The sequence below is a fragment of the Gracilinanus agilis genome, chromosome 2 (genome assembly GCF_016433145.1).
Source record: "Gracilinanus agilis isolate LMUSP501 chromosome 2, AgileGrace, whole genome shotgun sequence".
In the NCBI taxonomy this organism is placed as follows: Eukaryota; Metazoa; Chordata; class Mammalia; order Didelphimorphia; family Didelphidae; genus Gracilinanus; species Gracilinanus agilis.
Window position 1 is genome coordinate 683,060,105 of NC_058131.1, and position 24,603 is coordinate 683,084,707.

Below are 24,603 nucleotides of genomic sequence, written 5' to 3' on the forward strand. Positions count from 1 at the left end.
TTCTGTGTATTGTCTTATAGGTGGAAGAGTGGTAAGGGTGGGCAATGGGGGTCAAGTGACTTGCCCAGGGTCACACAGCTGGGAAGTGTCTGAGGCCAGATTTGAACCTAGGACTCTCTAACTTGTTTTTGAGAGGTGCCTGGGACCCTGAGAAGTTGAATTTCTTGCCCAGGATCACACAGCCAGTATATAAAAGAGACTGCATCTGGACCCAGTTCATTTTGATTGTAAGACTAGCCCTGTATAGGTGATAGTAGAGCATCTTGCATGATTACTCCATGAAAATCTCAGGGTTAAGATCACATCTGGAGAGGAGCAGACATATAAACAGCTAAAATGTTCTTCAAACCCAAGGGACCAGCTCGTCTTGAAACCATTATGTAAGTTCTGTAAGTTCTGGTCAGTACCAGTTAATTAGAGGTCTACTGTCCTAGACAGCAGCTCAGGGGATTGCAGAGAGAATGGAGAGAGCAGGCTGACCTACTTCTTATTTGGGAAGAATTGTGTTGACACCCCATTAGTAACATGAAAATGCACAGGGGACTTGAAACCACATGGACAATAAGCTAAAGGATGCGGTTCATTGAAAAGAAAAAGAAAAAGAAGAGAAAAGGGAAACAGATTCTCTTCCAAGACCAACATGCAATCTTACTAGCGAAAGCCAAGATGATAAGAGACCAACAAGGCTATCTATTTGGTTTTATCGGTTAGTGAAATTGCTGTTGGAGGAAGAAAAGGCACCCATTTGGAGTCACTTAAAATCAACAGTTTCACAGAATCTCAGAGTGTAAGAAAGCTGAATGGTCGGCTGGTCTGACCTACAGCTGAGAAAGGATCCCCTTTAGCAATATACCCAACAAGTTGTCATTCCACTTTTGTCTAATAAGCTCAAATGAAAGGGAAACTCCCTACTTCCCATTCTACTTTGGGACAGCAGAGTACTAGAAACTTTTTTTATGGGATGAATTATATTTACAAAAAAGATTTCCTCTTTAAAAAAAAAAAAACAAACAAGCAAAACTTTTATTTCTGTTTTAGAATCAATACAAAGTATTGGTTCCAAGGCAGAAGAGAAGTAAGAACTAGGCAACTCAAATGAAGTGACTTGCCATGGGTCACACATATAGGAAGTGTCTAAGGCCAGATTTGAACCCAGGACCTCCTATCTCTAGGCCTGGCTCTCTATCCACTGAGCTACCTACCTGCCCTCCCCACCAATGTATTTCTTTTTTTTTTTTTTTAAATATATTATTTATTTATTTATTTTTTAATCCCTTGTACTTTGGTGTATTGTCTCATAGGTGGAAGATTGGTAAGGGTGGGCAATGGGGGTCAAGTGACTTGCCCAGGGTCACACAACCGGGAAGTGGCTGAGGCCGGGTTTGAACCTAGGACCTCCTGTCTCTAGGCCTGACTCTCACTCCACTGAGCTACCCAGCTGCCCCCCCCACTAATATATTTCTTAAGAAAGCCAAAAATTAAGAGATCCCCAAAAGTAAAAAAAAAAAAAAACAACCAAAAACCATATCTTGGGGCTTCTTCTGTCCTGTTGCCTCTCCATCTCCTTTAATCTTTAGGTTCTTTTTGTTCCATATAAAAATGATTCTACCTGAGTCTCCAATGAGAATATCCAGTTCCCAAGAAGTTTCCTTCTTTGCATTTTCCACCTCTTGCTCCCAATTCTGTTTTCTGAGCCCAGATTTATTATCCAGTCATTTTTTCAGTTGTGTTCTACTCTTTGTAACTCCATTTTGGAGTTTTCTTGGCAAAGATACTGGAGTAGTTTGCCATTTCCTTCTCTAGGTGATTTTACAGATGAGGAGCCTGAGGCCAACAAGGGTAAAGTGACTTGCCCAGAGTCACAGAACCAGTAATTGTCTGAAGCCAGATTTGAACTCAGGAATCTAAGTCTTCTCGTCTCTAGACCCAGCACTCTATCCACTGCATTACCTAGCTACCCCTAGGGACCAAAACACCCGGAGGGATTTTTTAAAAATGTCCAACAAATACCAAAGCATTTATACTAGGATTTTTTGTACCAGTTTACATGATGAAATAAAGGTGAGTGCTAATTAAATAGGGAATGGCTGAAGAAGTTATGGTATAGGAATGTCTTGAATATTATAAAAGAATAATGAGAAGCTTCAGGATTTCAGAGAAAAATTCAATCCATTTTTAGAGATTTATGCACTGTGAAATTTACAGCGTCTAGTGAGGTCTGTGCTCTAGCAAGAGTGTCTCCCTTGTAAATTAGATCTATAAGTTTTATCTCCAGCATCTAAATCCCTCTTACACAAGACAGCCCTTCAAATACTTAACAATTATCACATCTCCCTTATGTCTTCTCCTCTGTGATCTAATTATGACATGCTTACTATGTGAAAAGCATCGTCCTTGCAGGGGAATAAGACGCTAAGTTTAAATAAAATAACTATAAATAGAATAAATAAAATAGAAATAGAAGTAGAATAAATGGTATTTATATTACATGTTATATATTATAAAGTATATTTATATGTTTACATATTATAAGAAATAAAATAAATGGATCTTAACTTCTAAGGTGAAGGACACCCATACCGATAACTTAATCCAATACTACTGTAGAAAGCCTTTCAGCTCTGTGGATCATGGGAACTTCCTCTAAAAAGAATCTCTGCTGTGAACTAGTTGTATGATCTTTCTCAGTGATAATAAAATAACTAGGCCATTTAGGGGAACAGCCCATGTTTCATCTTTTGGGGGTCTCAGTTTTCTGATCTGTAAATGAGGAAGTTGGACTAAATGATCTCTTTTTTCCCTGTATGAATGTATGGATCTCTCTCTCTCTCTCTCTCTCTCTCTCTCTCTCTCTCTCTCTCTCTCTCTCTCTCTCTATGTACATATGATAGCTAGTCAGGCTAGGACTAGAGTGTCCTTACAAATAGAATCAAACTTCTGTGGGTCCCCAGACATTTTGAACAATGTGTATAGGTTGTCACCATTCCTAATTGCTGCCTGTTCCCTGTAGCTTGGATAAAAAGAATGCAAACCTCTGCTTATGGAAAATACATTCCAAATTCCTCCCTCTGTTGCCCTACCCCCCCCCCCAAACTGATGTGAAATATTAATTGGAGAAATTGAATGAAGAGGTTATAATTTGTTTCTAGTCAGTCTGATTAATCTAGACTAGATGGTTAGAACATTGATCCTCCTATAGGATAGTTAGTTTTATCCTGTTCCATTGTCTGGGGAACAGCATCGCTAGAAAGCTGGCTTCAAACCAGAGAGACCTAGGTTCAGATGCTGCCTCTGATAATGCACATACTGGCTGTGCAACCCTAGGCAGATCATTTAGTCACTCAATGTTCCAGGCAACTCTGAAAGGTACAGAGAAAATGACAGCCTTCACTGATGGAGACAATTTCCTCAGCTGAGAATTCACTGTACCAGACCCTATCCTTATTCCCCTATCTATTGTCTTAGCTTACCTAGTCTTGATTGGCTAAGCTGTGCTAGAAATACATGGACCCAGAATAGCTAAGTGTCTCAGTGGATAGAGAGTCAGATCTGGAGATGAGAGACCTGGGTTCAAATTTGGCCTCAGACACTTCCTAGCTATGTGACCCTGGGCAAGTCACTTATCCCCAATTGCCTAGCCCTTGCTGCTCTTCTGTCTTGGAACCAATATACAGTATTGATTCTAAGATGGAAGGTAAGGGGAAAGAAAGAAAAGAAGGAAGAAAGGAAGGAAGGAAGGAAGGAAAAACAAAGAAAGAAAGAAAGAAAGAAAGAAAGAAAGAAAGAAAGAAAGGAAGGAAGAAAGAAAGAAAGATAGAAAGAAAAACAAAGAGAGAAAAAGAGAGAGAAAAAGAAAGAAAGAGAAATGAAGGAAGGAAGGAAGGAAGGAAGAAAGAGAAAGAAAGAAAGAAAGGAAGAAAAAGAAAGAAAGAGAAAGAGAGGAATAAAGAAAAAAGAAAGGAAGGAAGAAAGAAAAAGAAAAAAAGAATTGATGTAGGGGTAGGTAGGTAGCTTAGTAAGGTCCTGGATTCAAGTTTGACCTCAGATACTCAATAGTTATGTGACCCTGGGCAAGTCACTTAACCCTATTTCTCTTTCCTGAACCTTTTCCCAGTTTGAGTGCCCAGAGGGCAAATTCAAGCCATCCATGAGCCCTCAGATTACCAGAGAGAGTTGAGGGAGAAAGTGCTTGCTTTGGGCAGAGGGTTGGGACATACAAAAAAAATGTCCTTGGGTGCTGGGAAGAGGGGGAATGGAGCAGCTCCCTGAGTTCTGGCTCTGCATGTGTGCCATGTCTTTGCCAACTCTGGCTAGCTCTTACCACTCTCTGACTTAAAACAGATTCTTTGTATTGGTTCTAAGACAGAACGTGAGGTTTAAAAAAAAAAAAAACCAGTAGTGATGTAAAGGATTGTTGGTGGGAAGATCTCAGAGGACATGACAGCCACAATACCTCTTCACCAGGCAAACTAGATAAAGTCATATGGTCACTGTTCCAGAAGCTTCTGCTCCTGCTTTCGTTGCCTAGCCTTGCCGTCCTCACTTTCTTCCTTCACTTGAGGCTCTCTTGGCTGTCTTTGTGGTTGCAGGCTTGAGCATCCCACAGCTCCTGGAATCCATCTTGAAGCTGCTGCCTTTGGATACTTATGAGCCAAATTCGGTAAGACTACCTTAAGGTCCTGGGTCAAGGGTTGGGGATACCAAGGCAACTGAGAAATCAGGAAACTTCTGAAGTCACAGCATCTCATCCAGGAAGGATCTTCTGAGATTGTTTAGTCCAACCAGCATAGGAAAGGAATCCTTTCTGTAAAATCTATAACATCCCCAACAAGTCATCATCCAAGCTTTTCTTATGGACCACTAGAGAGGAGGAAGCTCTAGAGAGTGTAATTTTTAATCCCAGAGAGATGGGGAGGCAAGGGTTTCTGGGGTGAGTCTGGCCACTATTTCCTCTGTGCCTCTCTTTCTCCTTATGGCAAACTGAAAAAAAATTGTTTATTCTCACTCAATGCTTTCTTTCTCTTTCAGATAATAGCTTATAGCTCACATTGATACAATGCTTTAACAGAACCAAATTTAATTAAAACTGGCTTTGCCATCAACTAACTATAAGATCTTGGATGAATTCTTTCTTATTCTCTGGGCCTCCATTTTCTCATCTGTGAAATGGGTTTGAGCTTTGTGTTGGGGGAAGAAAACCCCAACTTGTCTACTTACTGGAGTTGCCCATAAGTGGAATGAACTGAGGTGGTAGTTAGCCTCTTTGCCACCGAAGGTCTTTTATCAAAGGCTGGAAAAATGCTTGTTGGGGGTACTTAAGCAGGGACTCTATTTGGGTATGATTAGGACTAATGATTGTAGAGGTCCTGTTCAGCTCTCATATTCTGTGATTTTGTGATTAGCTGATTTCAAAAGGCTCTTCTAACTGTTATAAGCTCTGAATGCACAACTCAATCATCCCAATCTCACCTGAACTGAATGATCAAGAATTCTTCCCTCCTTGGTCTTTGGGGATTGTCTTTAGGTGCAGCCTTTCCTGATATCTCTGGTATTAGTTGGGGAAGACTGGCCAACTCTTTCCGTCTGCTCTCCAGGTGATGGTCATGGACCTGGTGGACAGTGATAAGGCCAAAGGTCTTCAGATCCCTGATGTATGGCAAACCTACAGGAACCTCCTCTTTCAGACTGGCTTCAGGGTGAGTTTCCTGACTTCTGTCAACAATAGGGAAAAGGATGGATACACAGCAAGGGGCCAAATGGGAAAATCTCTGTGCCTGATGGTTCTCATGGTAACATGGATCTCTGAAGAACATCACTGACACGTATCTTACCCTCTCTCAAACCTACTCTGGAGACTTTGTATATATTTCTCTCTATTCATTTGATACATGTATATGTACTGAATTTCTCCATTAGAATATAAGCTTTTTGTGAGTAGGGACTGTTTCATTTTTCTTCTTTTTAACCCTTACCTTCTGTCTTAGAATTGATACTAGGTTTCAGTTCCAAGTCAGAAGAGTGCCAAAGGCTAGGCAGTTGAGATCAAGTGATTTACCTTGGGTTGATCAAATAGCTAGGGAGCCTCTGAGGCCAGTTTTGAACCCAGGATTTCCCATCCCCTGGTCTGACTGTCTATCCACTGAGCTACCCAGCTACCTCTGTTTCATTCTTTATATCTTTTCTTCCACAGTGCCTAGCACAAAGTAAGCAGGCACTCCACGAGTAACACCTAGCATTTTTCTAGTGCTTTGGTTTGTGAAGCACTTTCTGTCACTTCATAAACCCAGTGAGGTAGGCGGTCTTTTTGTAGATGCAGAAACAGAGGGCAAGAGAATACAGTGAATTTCCTAGGGTCATAGATTAGTGTCAGGATGGGACTTGAACTTGAATTTGGTTCTGCCTGACTCCAAGTCCAATGCCCTAGCCACCTCTCTGCCCATGAAATATTTGTTGATTGTTTAATTTAGTTCAATGTTAATGAGTGTCGATGGCTGCTATGCACCTGGGCTTTCTCTTAGGAAAAGAGGTGACCTTCCCTCCCTTTTGTTTTGGGCTTCAAAGACAAGCCACCTGGCTCCTGCGCCTCTGCCCTCATCCCCAACAACAGCAACAATAAACATTTCTTGAGTAGAAATCAGGAGTGGTGAGATATAGTTCCTATACACTACTAACTGTGTGGTATTCCCAGACTCCTGTTATGTAAAATGAGTAGAATATTCTCTTTCTTGCCTTCTACAGGAGGATCTAATGTGAAATCTCCCTGAAACATCCATAGAGCCATATACATGAGAAGTGGTATGGTTTAGACCAGTGGTGTTAAACTCAGATAGAAACAGGAGCCACTAATGAATATGAGAGGAGCACTATCAATTACATATTGACTTAGTTTTAAAATATACTATTATCTATGTTTTACTGTATATTTGTTTATTTTGTTAAATATTTCCCAATTAATTTTTTCATTTCGTTTGGCCAGCATATGCGCATGTGGCTAGGGCAGCATGTTTAATAATTCTGGTGTAGAGATAGAGTGTTAAAGGAATCAGGAGAGCCTGGGTTTGAGTCTCACCTTCAAGGTTGGCTAAATCATTTAATCTCTCAGCCTCAGTTTCCTCATCTGTGAAATAGAGATAATCACTGTAGTGTTGACCTCACGGGGTAATTGTAAGGATAAAATAAGTTTAGGTACTGAAAATGCTTTGTATGCCCTGAAGCACTGTAGAAATTCTAGCTGTTTGTCATTATTGTTTTTTTTTCCCCACCACCTTGGAAAGGGGTAAAATGTTGAGATAGCATCTGGAATGGAGACTAGATGAACAACAGTGAGGGCCTCAAATTGATTGAGAAGAATTCATTTAGGATAGGGTAGCTAGGTGGTGCAATGGATAGAGTGCCAGTCCTGGATTCAAGAAGATTCACCTTCCTGAGTTCATATCTGGTCTCAGATATTTACTCTGTGACCCTGGACAAGTCACTTAACTCTGTTTGCCTCAGTTTCTTCATCTGTAAAATGAGCTGGAGAAGGAAATGGCGAATATCCTTGGTATCCTTGCCAAGAAAATCCCAAATCAGTTCATGAAGAGTTGGACATGACTGAAGTAAGTGAATAGCAAAACTCCTTCAGGAGCATGATGAGCAGGAACAAGTCAAGCTATTTCTCTGATCCCCATATTCCTCTTGGATAAAATGAAGCATAGTCATACTTATGACAGCAGTTGTTCCAAGGATTCATCAATAATTAATGCTATGTATAAATGGAGATTTTGAACCTTGGGCTGCATCCCCCATAAGTCCTTAGTATTTCCCATAATTCCCTTTAATCTCTCCTGTGCCTCCACACTTGCGTGGCCACTTATTGTTTTATAGTTGGCTGAAACTCCTTCCTCTTTCTCTTTTTGCTCCTGGAAGCGGGCAGTTAGTGACCTTTTAGTTAGTCTCTTTTGTTAGTTTATTATTAATAACATATTTATAAATATAATATTTAGTATTTGGCATATTAATTTTAATCTCCACAGCTGTCAATCATACTCATAAGCAAGCAGAAATATGTAAAAACCAATTTGTAATATCTCAGAGCATAGACCCATAATATTAAAAACCAAGGCTTTACGCTGCTTTATACAGGTTTTGGTTACATAGGCAGGATGATACAACAGAGGGAAGAAGGAAAGGATAAAGATTTTGTTTTTCAAAGAACAGATAATGAAAGGAGATCTACATGATATAATATAATAAACTGGTCAGTAAACACTGGGGATATAGCTGCAATTTGCAGACTAGTTAGTAATATTACATGCTCATCTTAAGTAAAATAGAGGTTAAAAAAAGCAGCCAGAAATTTTCTTTTCATTAACCATTTAATCACGTGTCTCATTTTAATTTTTCAGATGCTACATGACTTCCCCATCTTATGCAAGTGACAGTAATAAAGCTGGGTCAGAAATTCTTTTAAGACATGCCTATAATATCCACTTACGAAGGCTGTTGTAAAGATTTTATGACATGATTGGGTAGCTAGGTGGCAGAGTGGCCATAAGAACAATTATAACAAAGCAATAATAACTAGCATGTTGATAGCACTTTAAGATTTACAAAACTATTTAAAAATATTAAAAACAACTCTGGGAAGTAAGTTATTATTACAATCTCAATCTATAGGCACTAAAAGATTAAGTGACTTACCCAGGGTCACACAGCTTGAATTGAGGGTCAAATGTGAACTTAGGTCTTCCTGTCATCAAGTCTAAAACTACCTATTGCACCACTTAGCTGGCCCTAGTGGATATACCACATAAACTGAAGTTCAACTCCTATCTCAGACCATCAGTAGTTGTGTGACCCTGGACAAATCACTTAACCTCTCTCAGCTTCAGTGCCCTCATCTGTAAAAATAGGGATAATAACAAGACCTTCCTCCCAGGGTTGTTGAGAGGATCAAATGAGACAATATTTGTTAAAAAAAAAAAAAAAAAAGAGCTTAGCACAGTGTCTGACATACAATAGGAGCTATATCAGTGATTCCCAAAGTGGGCGCTACCGCCCCCTGGTGGGTGCTGCAGCAATCCAGGAGGTGGTGATGGCCACAGGTGCATTAATCTTTCCTATTAATTGCTATTAAAATAAAAAAAAATTAATTTCCAGGGGTGGTAAGAAATATTTTTTTCTGGAAAGGGGGCAACAGGCCAAAAAAGTTTGGGAACCACTGGTACAGATGTTTATCCTCTCCTTCCCTTCACAAAGCTTTTGACCTACTTTTACATTCATGGTTTAGTCATGTTCTTCAAATAGAGATCTGGACAGAGACTGGACCTGCGATTTCATTGGTTTAGGGAGCTACTAGGTAAAGAAACTGTCTTGGGCCAATGCAAGTTGGCACCTTCTCTGCAACCATTAATCTTAGAGAGATTGTAGGGCCAAAGATGAGACCTGAACCTGTTGTTTTTAAAAATGATGAGGGCTGAGATTAGAAGGGAGAATAGTATTTTAATAAAAGCCATGTTAATAGAGATAAAATCATTAGACCACGTGCCTGTAAGTATTCAAACTCCCGCCTCAGCCATTTTACCTTTCGTACATTCGCGCTCAGGTAACTAAAAAGGACAGTTCAAAGCTACTTCCCCCTATTTTAAAACAGACCCTCACCTTGAATGCATAATCCAAAACAGGAAACCCATTGGGGATCACGGGAAATGTAGTTCCAGGTATCCCAGGTGATTTTAAATAACAAACCACATCTTCCTGTCTTTAAGGCCATCTCTCAATCCATTCCAGCAGGCCACCTTTACACTATAAAATTAAATATAAGCTTAGTAAAAATGCTAGAATAATTTAATGCTCATAGAGAAAACTGTCCTCTACTTAAGTTACATTACCAAGCACAATGATATCAGAAACAACTGCTATAAAAACCCAACACCTTCTCGGGAGACAGTTTAAGCCCGCTCATGTCATGCCTCTTCTTAAGCCTATTATCATCCTCTGATGGCTTTCAAGTGGAAGAGAATTATATCAAAACAATACGTGAATCACTCTATGGTATATGGTTTAACTGAAAAACAAATTAAATAGGCTGCTTTGTCTTGTGCAGATTTCCCCAGTGATATAAAAATGTCACTTGGACTTGAAAAGTATAAAGTTCTAAATGCATACCAAGGAAGAATAGAGACTGAAGGCTTTGGTCTTGAACTCAAAGGTCCAATGGGATCAGTGAATGATTCTTGGCTTTAGCCTTCCCTAACCTAGGTGCATTGAGCATAAACTGCTTAGAACAAACAAGCTTTACTTTATAAAGCAATAATAGACTATAATAGCAGGTATATAACATTGGATTTATCTAGTGTAAGCAAAGGGCTGCTAGGTGGTGCAATGGATAAAACTGGAGACCTGGAGTCAGGAAGACCTGAGTTCAAATCTAGCCTCTTCCCCTTAGCTGTGGACCCTGGTAAAGTCACTTAACCTTGTTTGCCTCAGTTTCCTCTTCTGTAAAATGAGCTGGAGAAAGAAATGGCAAACCACACCAGCATCTTTGCTATGAAAATCCCAAATAAAGTCACATAGAGTTGGACACAACTGAAATGACTAAACAATAACAGCAAATGTAAGCAAATAGTCTCCAAATGGAAACTATGGAACAGTCAAGATCCAAGAATGCTATCGAAAGACTCAATGGGCAACATCCATATGAACTCAGCTAGTTATGTTGATAAAGAAGCATAAAAAATGACTTAATCATGTAAATGTTTATAGCAACAGGGAAATCAGGTAGAGATCTAGAATTATATCGCCACAAGAAACTACAAAAAAGTTATCTTTAGGAGGCCAAGACTCATTGATTAATGCAGATTATGCAGTGAACTGATGGAAACAACAACATATCACAGCAGGTTGCAAATCCTTGGTGTCAGATACTTGGAAAGATTTGAAAAGGTAGTGGGAATTGTATGCCAGAAGCTCATTATCTTTTACAGACTAAAACAAACCCCCATGCTCCAAATACAAACTCTAAAATATCCTTGAGATCTCAACAAATATACTGCTTTGGGTTCCAATTATCATTACAGACAAAACTGCTGCCTCCAACCAATGGGATTTAACTTTGATTTATAAACTTTTTTTTTTTAATCCTTACCTTGCATCTTAGAATCAATACTGTGTATCGGTTCTAAGGCAGAAGAATGGTAAGGGATGGGCAATGGGGGTTAAGTGACTTGCCCAGGGTCACAGGAAGTGTTTAGGGCCAGATTTGAACCTAGGACCTCCTGTCTCTGGGCCTGGCTCTCAATCTACTGAGTCACCCAGCCGCCTCTCATAAACAATTTTGATCAACATTTTTGTCACCATTTAAAATACTCATAAATCTCTCTACTAAATGGAATGAAAGGCTTTAAAAATATAGAGATGTAGTAGAAGAAATTAAGACCTTATAGGAACAGGATGAAGTGTTATGTCATCCCTGATATCTTCTCTCTTATGGGGAATGTCTCCAAGATGCTTTCAGTGAGTTAACCTTAGAATTAGGGGGCCATGTTTAAAAATAACCGAATCAATGCACGAGTTACTCTTTATACACTTGGGACTATTTGTCATTCTTTTTTTATCTTTTTTTTTAAACTCTTACCTTCTGTTTTGGAATCAATACTGTGTATTGGTTCCAAGGCAGAAGAGTGGTAAGGGTAGGCAATGGGGGTCAAGTGACTTGTCCAGGGTCACACATCTGGGAAGTGTCTGAGGCCAGATTTGAACCTAGGATCTCCCATCTCTAGGCCTGGCTCTCAATCCACTGAGCTACCCAGCTGGCCCCTGTCTTTTTTTTTTTTTAATCTTTAATCCAATTTATTGGGGCTTTTTTTAACCCTCTCTGTTTCAATAACAACTTTGAGACAGAAAGGCAAGGGTTAGTGGGGTTAAGTGACTTGTCAAAGGTCATACAGCTGGAGAGTGTCTGAGGGCAGATTTGGACCCAAGTCCAGGCCTGATGTTCTATCCACTGTGTTACCTAGCTGCTCGCCCGATACTATAATACATATTTAAAGGTTTGCTAGGGGTTCTTTTTGGAGCCAGACAATCTGTGAATGCTTTATATGAAGTATAAAAATGCATGCTTGGTTTCTATTTGAAAGGGTCACAGGTATTCTCATTTTTTGTTAATACAAATGTGATGCCTTCTATTGAAAAAGTTGAGGGGGGTATCTGGGAGGCTCAGTGGATTGAGAGAGCCAGACCTAGAGACAGGAAGTCCTGGGTTCAAATCTGACCCTAGATACTTCCTAGCTGTATGACCCTGGGCAAGTCACTTAACCCTCATTGCCCAGCCCTTACCACTCTTCTGCCTTAGAACCATTACACAGTATTGATTCCAAGATGGAAGGTGAGGGTTTAAAAAAAAGGAAAGAAAGAAGAGATCAGGGATGGAAAGGGAGGAAGGTGAGTTGGAGTCATTAATTATGGATTGTATCCAAAACTTCTATTTTCCACTTTTACAAAGAAGTTAGAGTTTCAGTCACCTCCCGTGATGTTGCCATTATGTCATTCATGACTTTAATGATACATAAGCCTTCTGTTCAAAGTCTGCTCCAACTCATGTTTTTGTTGTTTTAGACTTATTTTGACCAATTTGTCAAAGAACATTTATTAAGCACTTATTCTGCACCAGGCACTGTGCTTAGTCACTGGAGATACAAAAAAAAAAAAAAAAAAAAAAAAAAAAAAAAAAAAAAGGCAAAAGGCAGTCCTTGTCTTCAAATAACTCAATCTCATGAGGGAGATAACAAACAGTTACGAACAAATAAGATCTGTTCAGAATAAATAGGAACTGATGAAGAGAGGGAAGGCACTAGGGTTAAGGAGAGTTGGGAAAGACTTCCTACAAGAAGATGGTATTTTAGTTGGGACTTTAAGGAAGCCAGGGAAACCAACGGGCAGAGAAGAGGAGGAAGATCATCCCAGGAATTTGGGACAGCCAGAAAAAAATGCCCAGAGTGGAGAGAGAATCTTGTTCATGGAAGGATCAGGAAGTCAGTGCCACTGGATTGATGGCAAGGAGTAAGGTAGAAAGACGGTTTGGTTATGAAAGACTGAAGGCCAAACAAGATCTTGTATTTGATTCTGGAGGCAATAGGGAACCAGTGGGGCCTATTGAGTGGTGGGGTGACATGTTAGTACCTGAATTTTAGGAAAATCGCTTCGGTAGCTGAATGGAGGATGGATTGGAGTGGGGAGATACCTGAAGAAGCAGGCAGACCCAGCATCAGGTTATTGCCATAGTCCAGGCATGAGATGATGAGAGTGAACACCAGGGTGATGGTGGCAGTATCAGAGGAGAGAAGGACACTTATTGGAGAGATGTTGCAGAAAGGAACTCAACAGATCCTTGGCGATAATTTGGATGTGGGAGTGAGAGATAGCTTGGGAGCCTGAAGGACTGGGGGGATGATGTTGCTCTCTTTAGTAAAAAAAAGTAGGTGGGTTTGGGAGAAAAGAGAATGAGTTTGTCTTTGAATATGCTGAGTTTAAGATGTCTACTGGACATCCAGTCCAACACATGTGAGAGACAGTTGAAGATATTAGATATAGGTGAATGGAAATTCTTCATGTTCCTTCTTTGGGAATTCTTTCCTCAAATTTCTTTACTTTTTGAGCCTCCCAATGTAGTTTTTGACCAGTGTCGAATTATTCAATTTGTTCTTTTTCTACTTTCATTTCTTATATGATGTTAACCTTTTGGCTTTTGTTTTTGATTGTTAATTAAGGGTACCAAGAATTTCTGACACACTTTGGTTTTCCAGAGTCCATCCTTCATATTTCTTTTTGGTTGGCGTTGTTGCCTTTAATTGGCAATATGCTGTTTCCATTTTCTACCACACTTAATGGCATGGTATTGCTTTTGTGAGAGGCACCATGGCATAGTGAATAGGGCTCTGGAACTGGAATCAGGAAGACCTGAGTTTGAATCTTGCCCAGATACTTAATAGCTGTGTGTTTCTATGGAAGTCATTTAGCCTCACTGTGCCTTAGATTCCTTATAGTCCTTTCTCGTTATAGCCTGGTTCACTTATTGAGGCTTCACTGTATCATAGGTTTGTTTTAAAAATCTAATTCTATATTGTGCAGTTACACTTATGGTGGCACACTATTGACTGATGGAATGAAAGACGACCAACCACAGTGCTGTGTTCTGTATCCTGGGAGTTGATTGGTTCAGTGACTGTGCATTAATAAGAGTGTGGAAAAGCTTTATAGGAGTGGGAAAGGTTTAGAAAGCCTTAAAATATATATAAACAATGAAATAAATATAACACTGCCTCCACTGCTTGGTCTCTCCCACGATAGGTGAGTCATCACTGTATATAAAACAAAGAAGTTAAACTCAATAAATTTTAAAGTCCTTTCTGGACTTCCATCTGCAACTGTTATGTATTTCTGAGGCTTTTCTGAGAGTTTTCAATGGTTTTCTCAATCCACTTCTGCCTCTGTGGTATTTAATGTCTGCCCCTAGGATTATTCCTAGACTGCTCCTCTTTCTTCCTTTAGCCCTACACATTGGCAATGGGTCTAGACGGTTCTGTACAGGTCCTGAAATGTTTTGGTTTACTCAGTCAAATAGTTCACATGTTCATGAGGATTATAGCACATACCAGCTTTTTGGGAATGATTCTGTTTTGGTATAGTTGGTCTATCAGTTGAATTTGTGCTTTCAAACTCAAAAGAAGGGCTTTTTGAAATTCTATCCTAAATATGCCCATCTCTGTTTCAAAATTGTTTTAGACCTTGGCATTATTTTTTTGCCATCTGCTTCATTGTTATGTGGCATTCCTGGTGTTCGTGCTAGGTGTAACTTTTCAGAGTTTCCAGGTTCATCTGCTTTTCCGTTTTTAGATTTAAGTCCCTCATCAATTTCCACTTTTAGTTCACCTAATCTAGGCTTAGGGATGAAGTTATTTCCTCATATTGTGAGATTTTGTTGTGTAATGCCTTGTCATGTGACTTATGCCCAAGGATATTGTTGAAAACAGCTATACGAAATCCTTTTCCATGTTTCTAACATCTTTCTAATTTTATCAGGTAGTACCAAGACATTAAAAAAGCATGTGTATCTTCAGGACATCATCATAATAATAGCTAACATTTATGTGGCACCTTCTATGTACCAGGCTAAATACTTTACAATTATTATTATATTTGATCCTCATAGCAGTGGAGGCAGGTGCTATTATTATTCCCATTTTGCAGATGAGGGAACTAAGACAACAACTTGCCCAGGGCCACCCCGCTAGTAAGTGTGTGGAGAAGGATTTGAACCCAGGTCTTCCTGACTTGAGACCTGATACTCTATCCACTGTACCACCTATTTCCATCAAAAATGAATTGTGAAATACCTACTTTTGTGGTCAGGGCCAAATGCACCGAAGCATTTTCATCATGTGAGATAATGGTATTTCAGATCTACTCCAATATATTTTACCTTCTTGTGGTAGTAGGACACGAAAGAATGCTAGTTACTCCATTGTGACAACTGGGTCAGCTTGAGTAGGACCAGCCTGCAACTTGATGCTACTCCATTCATTTCTTAGAGTTGTAGAAAAAGTTATATTACTTTGACTGGAGGTACCAATCAGTGGTATTACCAGAGTCCATTTGGCCAACATTTCGTGTTTCTTGCCAAGTCTTCCCAGTTCCTGTTATGGCCTCAGGGCACACATGGTCCCTTCTATATATTATTTTGACTTAGCTTCTCCAACTTGACCTTTCCTTCCACCCCCATGGTATTGATGATGCTTTGGGCTTTGATTAGTTATTATTGATTTGAACCTATGGTGTAAAGAGCCCCTGACAGGGAAACTTCTTCAACCAATGCTGATTAGTAATTTATATGGAATAATCTGGAGTATTAAAGAGTTTCCTAGGGCTCTGATAAGTTATGGGACTTGATCCAGGTCACAGAATCAGTATATGTCAGAATCGAGATTATTATCGAGATTATAATTGGTAATTATAATGCTGGTATTGCCTGTGTTATGATGTCATGTGAGGATTTCATGCTATTATGTGTGTAAAGTGTTTTAGAAACCATAAATACCACATAAATTTCAATGATTACTGTTACTACTAAAAAATGTGAATAAAATGCAATACACACATTATGGGGCTAGCGTGATGTTCAAATGAAAGGAGGCATGTGAAGGACTTCTGTATAATGGAAAGGGCACTGACTTTAGAGTTTAGGAACTGATTTCAAAACCCTACCACTGACATATTGCCCAGGTGACTTTAGGCAAGTTATTTAATCTCTTTGGGCCTCAGTTTCCTCATCAGTAAAAAGAAGGGTTTGGACTTGAATATTCTAGATCTAGATTGATGTTCCTATTCCTTCTATTTTTATTATTAGTATTATTGCCCACTTTCTTCCAGACTCCTGTATTACTCTCCAGGATGCTATCCTCCTCCCAGGAACCCAGGCTCATGACCCTAGTGTCATCCTCAGCTCCCTTCTTGTTCTCATACTGCATATATGATATCTGCCAAGTCTTGTCATTTCTACCTTTGTCATCTCTCATTGATGTCCCTTCTCTCCACAAAAAACCAACCCTGTGGTCCAGGCCTTCATCACTTCTCTCTAATAGCCTTCTGATGGGTGTCTCTTTTCTTCTTTCTTCTTTCTTCTTTCTTCTTTCTTCCTTCTTCCTTCTTTCTTCCTTCTTCCTTCTTCCTTCTTCCTTCCTTCTTCCGTCTTCCTTCTTCCGTCTTCCTTCTTCCTTCTTCCGTCTTCCTTCTTCCGTCTTCCGTCTTCCTTCTTCCTTCTTCCTTTCTTCTTTCTTCTTTCTTTCTTCTTTCCTTCTTTCTTCTTCCTTCCTCATCCTTCTCCTCCTCCTCCTCCTCCTCCTCCTTCTTCTCCTTCTTCTTCTCCTCTCATCTCTTCCTTTTCTAGTTTGTCCCTCTCACTTGCCAAAGGGATCTTCCTGAACTGCAAATCAGACCATGTCACCCCTCAATAAATTTGAGTCAAATGCAAAATCTGATGTTTAAAGCATTTTAGGAACTGTCCTTTTCTTCCCTTTCTAGTCCTCCCACTTAACTCTTCTCCAGATTGACTACAAACCCAACAACTCCAAACCCAGACTTTTTGCTATTCATCACATACAACACACCATCTTTCAATACTGTGCCATTTCCATGGCTTTGCCCCATACCCAAATATTGTGTCTTAACCTCTGCCTTCAGGCTTCCTTCAAGATTCAGTTAAAATTTTTTAATTTAATTTTTAAGAAGGCAGTTCAAATTTCAGTTTAAGCAAGAGGCCTTCTCTAGACCCCTCCACTGCTAGGATTTGCCTTCAGGGATTACCTCCCATCTCTACTATATATATATATATATATATATATATATATATATATATATACATATATATATANCCTCAATAAATTTGAGTCAAACGCAAAATCTGATGTTTAAAGCATTTTAGGAACTGTCCTTTTCTTCCCTTTCTAGTCCTCCCACTTAATTCTTCTCCAGATTGACTACAAACCCAACAACTCCAAACCCAGACTTTTTGCTATTCATCACATACAACACACCATCTTTCAATACTGTGCCATTTCCATGGCTTTGCCCCATACCCAAATATTGTGTCTTAACCTCTGCCTTCAGGCTTCCTTCAAGATTCAGTTAAAATTTTTTAATTTAATTTTTAAGAAGGCAGTTCAAATTTCAGTTTAAGCAAGAGGCCTTCTCTAGACCCCTCCACTGCTAGGATTTGCCTTCAGGGATTACCTCCCATCTCTACTATATATATATATATATATATATATATATATATATATATATATATATATACCATATGCATATAGTTATTTACGTTTTCTCTTTCCATTTTAATGTGAGCTGGGACAGGGACCTAATTTTTGTCTTTCTTAAATTTGCCTTTCTTTTGTTCAAGCTTAATATAGAGCCTGGCACATAGTAGATAGCAGGTGCTTAATAAGTGCTTATTGATTGATTCCTTGATATATTATGGGCCGTTCCATCACAGGCCATGACCCTCTGTCCTGTTTTTATGGTGTGACTCAAGCCTCAGTGATGTGACTTCTCTGATCACATTCTTCACTGGCACCAGCTTCCAGCCCTCCCCATTTCCCCAAGTATCCATGTAGTACTGTGATTTATGGATTCCTAGCATATAACTTCTGCCTTTAATTACTTCTCATGGACTTAGGCCCAGTGGGCAGCCTTGCCTGGTTGGGATCCAATGTGGCATCCACTTGATTGTTGGGTTCAGACTCAAGACCGCAGTCACTGTTCCATAGCAAGGAATGGAAATTGCTATGTTTTAATTTTTGGCATTAGGAACAACTGCATTCTCATTCTTTCCCTCTCCAACTCACCCTTCCTTCTTTCTTCTCCCTCTCTCCCTGAATCTAATACCTTTGAAAAGTAAATGGCTTTTCCTTCCATTCCCCTGGTCTTCTGGAATAATGTCTCCTGCTATTTGTAGGAGGAAAGCAAATAATCAATCATCATTTCAGATCTAAAAGGGGCTTTTGAGGTCAGTAATTTGATAAACATTTAGTAAGCCCCTACTATGTGCCAGGCGCTGTGCTAAACCTTGGGGATTCAAAGAAAGACAAAAGACAGACTCTGCTCTCAAAGAGCTCACAATCTAATGGGAGATACAGTCTAAAGTTATTTAATCCAAGCCCTTTCTTTTATAAATGAGGAAACCGAGACCCACCAAGGTTAGGTGACTGGCCTATCATCATATAGCTAGTAAGTGTCAAGATTTGAACCCAACTTTTCCTGACTTTTAAGTTCTTCACTTTATCCACTGCTATAGAGTCCAGATCCTCCAGATCCTTTTTTGTTGTTGTTGTTGTTGAACCCCTTACCTTCTTCTGTTATGGGTATATTTGATCTACTTTGGATTTTATATTGATAGCTGATTGATCCTTATCAAGACAGGTTGAGTTGTTAGGGTAACCTACTTGTAGAGGGTTGATGGAAATTCTTTCTCTGGTATTGATCTCTATTTCTAATTATACTAGATAGCTAATTAATAATTAATTAAACTCAACACTTCCATCTTACTATCAATACTGTGTATTGGTTCCAAGGCAGAAGGGTCACAAGGAGTAGGCAATGGGGGTTAAGTGACTTACTCAGGGTCTGAGTGTCAGAGACCAGATTTGAACCCAGGATCTCCCAACTCCAAGTCTGGCTTTCTATCCATTGAGCCACCTAGCTGCCTCCTTCAAGATCCCTTTTATCTCTTGCCTTCTTTTTTCCCTCCATGAACTCTGAGAGACTTTTCCTGTCCCCTTGTTTGAAAGTCCTCCTCCAAGGTGACAGCAGGTGGGGCTGGCATCAGGTTCCTACATGATGGTAATATAATTACATGGTATTGGATCTCTCCTCTCACCATTATGGCCACGCCATCCCTAGGGGTCCAGAGGAGGCGAGAGCATCTGTTGCCCTCTGCTACATTATTATGCTGCCTTTTCCTCCCATCCTGGCGAGTCTGGCAGTTTGTTGCTAACTATTGCCAGTCTGGGAAACAGTTACTTAAGTAAAGATGGAGTCTTTGTTCTTCCCAGGCCTGAGAAATGCCCCCTAAACTGTGGTCATGCATGTAGTAAATTCAGGGCAGTCCAAGTGTTTATCCAATACTTTGGAAAGGACACTGGCCCAGGAGACAGGTAATGAGGGCTTCATTCCTGGTTCTGGCCATCATGAACCTTGTAATTATGAGTAGTTCAAACCACTTTTCTGAATCCATTTCTCCTTTCTGTGAAAGGAAGGAGTTGGTCTAGGCCACCTCTAACCCCTTTTCCTAAGCTCAAATTCTACAATTCTAAGCAAATGTCATTGACCTAACTTACAAGGAAAGTAGAGGCCCAGATGGGCTAAACAGTCATGCCCACTGTCTTCAATCTATTCTGAAACCTTGCTGGGGGTTGGGAATAGTTTCTCATATTACTGAATTTTTCATCTATTATTGAACACAGAGCCCTATACCCAGTTTCATGGAAAGACAAGAGAATTTGTGAACCTAGAGTCAAAAAGACCTGAATTCAAATCTAGCCTCAAATACTCCCTAGCTGTGAGATCCTGGGCAAGTCACTTGATCTCTGTCTGCCTCATTTTCCTCATTGACAAAATGGGAATTATCATAGTAATTACCTTCCAAGGTTATTGTGGGGCTCAAATGAAATGACATGTGAAACCTCAAAGCCCTATGTAAATGCTGGCTATTTATTATTATCTAATGAAGAAGAAGGAATAAATACATGTAAACAAGCATGAGGGTAATTACAAAAGATATATATATATATATCTTTTGTTTATATATATATAAAGTCCACAGTGGCCTTCCAGGTGGTCTTGTATGATTGTCTCTTGTGGTATTTATGTTTATAATATAGCTACATCTCTTTTCTGTGTCTGGCATGAATTAATAATTTGCTTATAGTTAATGAAAAGCAGACATTGCCTCCCTGGTGTCTATCTCATCAAAAACATCTGCATTCTTCCCATTGTGATTTTCCAGTGGCCAGTAGGAGCCCGGGCTGATACATGGCCCACGGGACTCTTTGTCCTGCTGACCAAAGGATCCTAGCCTTTCAAGTAAGTAAGGACTTTAGAAGTAGATCATATACACAAAGTCCAGAAAAATGGGGGAGCCACTGGACTAGATCTTCCAGAGAACTGCATACTTCTCTGGGTCTTTCTCCCGACTTTCTTTGTGACCACTTAACTTTGGGAGATGACTGTGCTTGTGTACTTTTTACTACCTCAATGGACTAACATGAGGATTAATGTGAAGAATGAATGTGATGAATGTGAAGAAAAGTTCTAGGTAGAGTGGAAGTGGTGGTGGTCAGGGTGAGGGTGGGGATGGGAAGGGAGATAAGTAAAGAGACACTGGAAGGCAGAGGAGAGAGAGGGAGGAGAGGACAGAAAAAGGGAGAGAGAGTATTGGAATTTAAAGAATTATTTTCATAATTTGCTGGACAGATTTATCTAGTTGACAGAATGCTAGAGTCTCTAAAAGGTTCACTTTTGGCATTTCTGTTGGAATCCTGAGGCCCTACATGTCATGAAGGGAGCTGTTGTATCTCTCCTCAGATATGGCTGCATTTTAGGGAATTACCTCAGTAGTTTCTCAGCAGAAAGTCTCCCTGCCAGGGACCATCACAATGTCCACAATAGGAAAAAGAGATAATAAATGCAAATTGCACTCTCTTGAAAATATCTCTGATGAGTAAGATCAGAGCCTACAGAACATAGAAAAGATTACTTGTGGGAGGAACTGATGTGTCTTGGGAAGGTATTTATACCTTCTCCTTGGACCTACATCTCTGTTCACATAGCAAGGAAGTTCCAGATCCTTCTTGGCAAGGACCTTGGTTTCTCCCCTCCTCATTCTTTTCCACCCTTCCCCCCCCCCCCACTGATAGAGATATATGTTAGCACAGTAGTCTATATTTTTTTATTATTTACTCCACCAGAAAAATAAGTTTTGGCAGATATTAACAATTATGTACTTATTCATTTATAAATTATATACATGTACTACCACAGTACTGTCAGGCACATCATAAAACATACACAAAAATAAAAACTTTCTCAAAGAGATAAAGATTAAATAATTAATATTTTAGAATTTATTTCATTTGTTGCTCTCACCAAAAATGTCAGTAATAATATTTTTGTTTCCCACCATTTTCTGCATCTCCTCTGATGGTGTGTGTGTTGTGGGACACTAGCCCCTACTTATGCTGGATTTCCTCTTTGGGGATTAGGCAATGAAGAGGTCAAGATACCTTAGTGTGTGCCATTATGAATCAGGGACCAGAATATTTGTTCTACAGACAGGGACAATTTCAGTGTTTGAACATGCGTAAGTCAAACAAAGCTATTTTAGGCATTTCAGGAAGCTGTCCTAAACCCAGGTGTCTAGATGGTGCCAATGACTGACCCAGCACAAGCAAAGGTTCTAGGGGTTACTTAACTGGTAAGGATACAGTTGTCAAATAATGTTTAAACAATAGTCATTAGAGTTGATGTGACTCAAGACATTCCTGTTTTACCTTTTATGATCTTGTTTTTCTGACTCGTTGCCCCCTCCTCTATTGTACAGCCTTATTTATCTGCTCCCTCCTAGTTAGATTCTTGCTCTGCTCACTGCCTTCAGAACATATTTTTCAGTGGGGTCTGCCATAGGGCTTGGCCAAAGCTGGTAACGACAAAAGTTAACACAATCTTAGGTTATATGAAGAGGGACACAATGTCTAGGGCTAAGAAGATGACACTCCCGTAGTACACCACCCTGTGCAGAGCACATGTTCTTTTTTTTTTTTAATTGAAAAATTTCATTTAATTAATTAATTTAGAATATTTTTCCATGGTTACAAGATTCATGTTCTTTCCCTTCTCTCCAATCCCCGCCCCTCCCCCCCAGCTGACGCACAATTCCACTGGGTTTTACATGTATCACTGATCAAGACCTATTTCCATATTATTGATAATTGCACGAGGGTGGTCATTTAGAGTCTACATCCCCAATCATATCCCCATCAACCCATGAAAGTACATGTTCTTTGTTCAGTTCTTGGTGTCATATTTTAGGAAAGACCTTCTGACCAGAGGATACATTAATTACTCTTTGGGGTCAGTCATTCCTTTTTTTTTTTTAACTTTTCATTTATTTATTTGTTTGTTTGTTTTAAACATTTAATAATATTTATTTTTTAGAAAAGTTAACATGGTTACATGATTTATGCTCTTATTTTCCCCTTCACCCCCCCGAACTCCCCCCCTTCATAGCCAATGCGCATTTCCACTGGTTTTGACATGTGTCATTGATCAAGACCTATTTCTAAATTGTTGGTAGTTGCATTGGTGTGGTAGTTTCAAGTCTACATCCCCAATCATGTCCACCTCAACCCATGTGTTCGAGCAGTTGTTTTTCTTCTGTTTCCACTCCTGCAGTTCTTCCTCTGAATGTGGATAGTGTTCTTTTCCATAAGTTCTTCAGAATTGTCCTGGATCATTGCATTGTTGCTGGTACAGAAGTCCATTACATTCGATTTTACCACAGTGTATTGGTCTCTGTGTACAATGTTCTTCTGGCTCTGCTCCTTTCACTCTGCATCAATTCCTGGAGGTCTTTCCAGTTCACATGGAACTCCTCCAGTTTATTATTCCTTTGAGCACAATAGTATTCCATCACCAGCATATACCACAATTTGTTCAGCCATTCCCCAATTGAAGGACATACCCTCATTTTCCAGTTTTTTGCCACCACAAAAAGCACAGCTATAAATATTTTCATACAAGTCTGTTTATCTATGATCTCTTTGGGGGTACAAACCCAACAATGATTTGGCTGGATCAAAGGACAGGCATTCTTTTATAGCCCTTTGAGCATAGTTCCAAATTGCCTTCCAGAATGGTTGGATCAGTTCACAACTCCACCAGCAATGCATTAATGTCCCAATTTTGCCACATCCCCTCCAACATTCATTACTCTCCCCTTCTATCATTTTAGTCAATCTGCTAGGTGTGAGGTGATATCTCAGAGTTTTTTGATTTGCATTTCTCTAATTATTAGAGATTTAGAACACTTTCTCATGTGCTTATTGATACTTTTGATTTCTTTATCTGAAAATTGCCTATTCATGTCTCTTGCCCATTTATCAATAGGGGAATGGCTTGAATTTTTATACAATTGATTTAACTCCTTGTATATTTGAGTAATTAGACCCCTGTCAGAGTTTTTTGTTATAAAGATTTTTTCCCCCAATTTGTTGTTTCCCTTCTGATTTTGGCTGCATTGTTTTTGTTTGTACAAAAGCTTTTTAGTTTGATATAATCAAAATCATTTATTTTACATTTTGTAATTTTCTCTAACTCTTGCTTGCTTTTAAAATCTCTCCTTTCCCAGAGATCTGACAAGTATACTATTCTGTGTTCACTTAACTTATTTATAGTTTCCCTCTTTATATTCAAGTCATTCACCCATTCTGAATTTATCTTGGTGTAGGGTGTGAGATCTCTCCCATATTGTTTTCCAAATTTCCCAGCAGTTTTTGTCAAACAGTGGGTTCTTGTCCCAAAAGTTGGGCTCTTTGGGTTTATCATACACTGTCTTGCTGACATCACTTATCCCAAGTCTATTCCACTGATCCTCCCTTCTGTCTCTTACATTCATTCACTTATGAAGCTACTCAACCTCATTCTCCTCAAGTCCATGGCTACCAAGGGTAAATCCTGACATGACCATGCCTTATGATGACTGACGGTAATGGGGTTGAAGCATGAAGCTTGGGGAAGAAAGTTTGGAAAAAGACATGACAGCTTTCTTTAAGAATTTGAAGGGCTGTCAACTGGAAGAGGAAGTGGATGTGCTCAGTTTGGTCTCAGAGGGCAGAACCAGGAACAATGAATGGAAGTTGTGAAGATTTAGTTTTGATGGTTGGGAATCATTTCCCTTAGATCTAGAATATGATCCCTTAGCAAATACTAGGTTCTCTCTCCTTAAGCAAAAACTGTATGGCCAATTGTTAGGGATGTTGCAGAAAGGCTTCTTGGTTGGGTGTAGTTTGGACTAGT

The 24,603-nt window shown here is 39.5% G+C and overlaps 1 protein-coding gene across 1 annotated transcript in view; it reads left to right on the top strand.

The window, feature by feature from the left end:
- FUOM (fucose mutarotase) overlaps positions 1-24,603 on the top strand; it is a 63,163-nt gene that overhangs the window by 25,378 nt on the left and 13,182 nt on the right. Inside the window, exons 2-3 of the mRNA XM_044660272.1 lie at positions 4,529-4,660; positions 5,595-5,696. Of these exons, the coding sequence (XP_044516207.1) occupies positions 4,529-4,660; positions 5,595-5,696 (234 nt within the window). The remainder of the gene's footprint in view (positions 1-4,528; positions 4,661-5,594; positions 5,697-24,603) is intronic.